General features: G+C 40.2%; 1 protein-coding gene across 1 annotated transcript in view; it reads left to right on the top strand.

The window, feature by feature from the left end:
- The window catches only part of CUBN (cubilin), a gene marked incomplete at its 5' end in the record, with an annotated part of 224,139 nt that overhangs the window by 164,492 nt on the left and 56,190 nt on the right, over positions 1–3,457 (top strand). The window contains one exon of the mRNA XM_006766043.2: positions 3,109–3,309. Within this exon, the coding sequence (XP_006766106.1) occupies positions 3,109–3,309 (201 nt within the window). The remainder of the gene's footprint in view (positions 1–3,108; positions 3,310–3,457) is intronic.

The raw sequence follows: 3,457 nt of genomic DNA, 5'->3' as shown, positions 1-3,457 counted from the left end.
GCATAGATATTTTCTGGAAAAAAATCAATTTTATCTAAGATAGCACTCAGATCTAAAAAGGGGAGGGAATGTTTTAATGTACAGATATGTAAAACATGCATTCACCAAGCGTCTTTCAGTTTAAAGTGGTAGATTACCTTTAAATTAACTTAGATATCAATTAGAGTTTATAAGTTATCTCCTCAAAGGAAGGTTTAAAATTAAGAAGGGCAGGAATGGCTTCCAGAACATGTGGAAGCCAGAACAATAACCTCAGCATGCTCTCTCTTTCCCCGTCGTGTGTTGTTGCTTTCTGCATGACAACTCCATTTTCCCTGACTGCAGCCTGGCTTCCTTCATGTGTCAGGAGACGGCTGCTGATGTTTTCCAAGTTGAACATCTTTGGCTTTTATTGTTGACTAAAGGCCCTGTATATGAAATTTGTGCAAGGGGCGGGGAGGAGGGGCAGGGAGGTTGTCCCTCAGCACACCCTGCACCTTCTCACAATCCAGGACTCCTCTGGTAGGGTCCCTAGGCCTGGCCAGCGTTCAGGGCCTATGGGGTTTTCCTTCCCTTGGTTGTTGGCAGCTGGTCCCCCCACCCCCACTGCCACTGCTTGCCATCTGTGCAGCGCTGTCCCCCTTCCCTGCCATTGGTCACCTCCCTCTGCAAGCAACAGGCATGGGGTGGGATCACTTGGCTGGCCTGTGCCTGGCTGTAGGGTCGCTGCCCTCACAGTGAGGGTTGTGTACTCCTCAGGCACATCTAGGAGGGCAGCCAACCAGTGGCATGTGGAGTTGGCTTATACCATCTTGCAATAGTCAGTCATGCTCCTCTATTCCAAATTCTGCATTTAGTGATCTCATGTTGGTAACTTGAAATTGGCTATGGGGGAATATTTATACCATGGAAATTGGCAAATGCTAGAAATCAGAGCAATTTTTTTTTTCTTTCAGAGAACTGGTTGTTATATTTCCCAGTACACTACTGTCTACTTCAAGTTTCAAACAAGGGTCTTGAAACTTATTCTAAATGAGTTGGCCTAGGTCACATGCCCCCCAACCTGCCTTGAAGCAAAATCTATGGCCAGGGGACTTGAAATTTCAATATAAATGTACATAATAATTTCTTTAATTTGTAAGAGTGTTCTGATAGCAAACAGGCAGTCTGGTTTCAGAGTCCACCATGTCATAGCATGCAATCATATAAAATATTAAAATTTAGTTTCTCAAAGCCTGACTCGATAAATTGAGAAAATTATAATATTTGGTCAAGTAGGACATGAAAGGCTCTAAGCCTAATTAGTCACAAGGAAAAACAAATCAAAACCACAGTGAACTACCACGTCAAACCCACAAGGATGGATATAATAAAAAAGACTGACAATCATAGTGTTGGTAATTATGTGGGCAATTGGAACCCTCATGCATTTCTAGTGGTGTGGTAAAATGGTGCAACCTCTTTGGAAAACAACCTGATAGGACCTCAAAAACTTAAACAGAGTTGCCATACAAGTCAGCAATTCTACTCCTATTATATACTCAAAATAATTGAAAACATATCCACACAAAACCTTGTACATGAATGTTCATAACCATATTATTCATAATAGCCAAAAGCAGAAACAAATCAAACATCCATCAGCTGCTGAATGGATAAACAAAATGTGGTCTGTATATGCCATGGAAAACCATCCAGCCTTGGAGATAATGCAGTATTGACCCTATGCTACAACATGAATGAACTTCAAAAACATTATGTTAAGTAAAAGCAGCCAGTTGCAAAAGGCCACATATTATATGATTCTGTTTATTCAAAATGTTCAGAACAGACAAATCCATTCAGACTGAAAGTAAGTTAGTATGGAGTTGGCTGCCTAGGGGGTGGGGAGCAGTAAATAGGGAGGGGTAAGTGGGGAACTATTTTGAACAAGTACAAGGTTTCTCTATGGGGGATGAAAATATAGTTTGGGGGAGATGTCAGCTATCTAAAGGGACTGTCAGCTGGTAACACCTTCCCAAAGGGCCATTTGAGAAACCTGAAAAAGACTTCAGTACCAGTAACTCGACTTCTAAAAATGTATTCTAATGAAATAATGAGAAACTTCGACAAGTCTTTATGTACAGAATGTTTGTTTCAACAGCATTTTTTTATCACAAACAGTGGGAAAAATAGAATTATCAGTCCTAGGGATTAATTGAACACAGAATGGTGCATCTATGTGTCAGAATTTGCTATATCTACTGAATTTAATGTTTTAGAAAAATATTTAATCACATAAAACTGCATGTGCTATGTTATTTTTGGTTAATAAAAATTGAGTTATGCAAGAGCATGTTCAATATGATCCCAATTAATGATTTAACAGTATAATTAGCATATAAAGATGACTGCATAAGTTGTGGTAATAAAGGGCTTTATAATTTTTGTTTATTCTGTTTTGTTTTGTTTTTTCTCTTTAGGGTGGGTTGGAACTTATTTATAATTAGAAAACAAAATGATGATATATATTTTACAATCACTGAATTCAAGCTAATATTGATTGTATGAACATTTATAACCATTGTTCAAAAAATACTAAGGAATTTCTAATTATCTCTCCGTGGTGGGAGTTCTTTATCTGTACATAGCTCAAGTGTAAGCTGGGTTGTTCAGGAGCAGCCCTGTGGGCATTTGGGGCCAGGCCACCTTTGCTGTGCCTTCAGGGCAGGGGAATGGGGCTGCCCGGAGCATTGCAGCATCCTTAGCAGCATCCCTGGCTCTACCCACTCCGTGCCAGTGTGTACCCCCGCGCACAGCAAAAAGTGTCTTCAGGTACTATTGAAGGTCCGTGGGAGGCAAAATTGTTCCCAGTTTATAATCACTGAATTAAGGAACCATTTGATAAAGGAAGAAAATTCTGGGGTTATTTCAAAGTGGATTTATCTGTTGTGACGTTCTACCAGTTCCTGTGTCCTCACGCCTGTGCTGGTTTTGTCACTAGGGTAAACCTCAGGAAACCAATTAAATAGGGAGTTACCATTTGTATGTAAGTTGCATGAATCTTCTTTACATTTTTGTTTGGTGTTTACCGCATTGATTGTTTATGTGCTTCTGATTAAAATGCTGGTTGTTCCATGCTTCCTACAGCTCGCTCAGCCGTAACGGGAAGCTGTGACAATGACGGCCTGCACATTATCAGGGGCCACAGCGTAGCCTCCACACCTTTTGCTACCGTGTGTGGTGATGAGGTCCTGTCTCCTGTTACCATCTCTGGTCCAGCGCTGCTTAACTTCTACTCTAATTCGCACACCACCGACTTCGGATTTAAGCTTTCCTACCAGATAACCTGTGAGTAGCCATAATGATTTGTGAAATATTTTTCTTGACTAATGTTCTCAGGAGTTTTAATTGTGATTCATAAATCACCAATTTGAAATTCAAAAACTTTAAGGGTAAAAATGATCAATTAGGTTCATGATCCAAAAATACTGAGACA

This window comes from Myotis davidii, unplaced genomic scaffold, assembly GCF_000327345.1.
Source record: "Myotis davidii unplaced genomic scaffold, ASM32734v1 scaffold1120, whole genome shotgun sequence".
Taxonomy (NCBI): Eukaryota; Metazoa; Chordata; class Mammalia; order Chiroptera; family Vespertilionidae; genus Myotis; species Myotis davidii.
The sequence above is the reverse complement of the archived record's forward strand: the minus strand, read 5'-3'. Positions and strand labels throughout refer to the sequence as shown.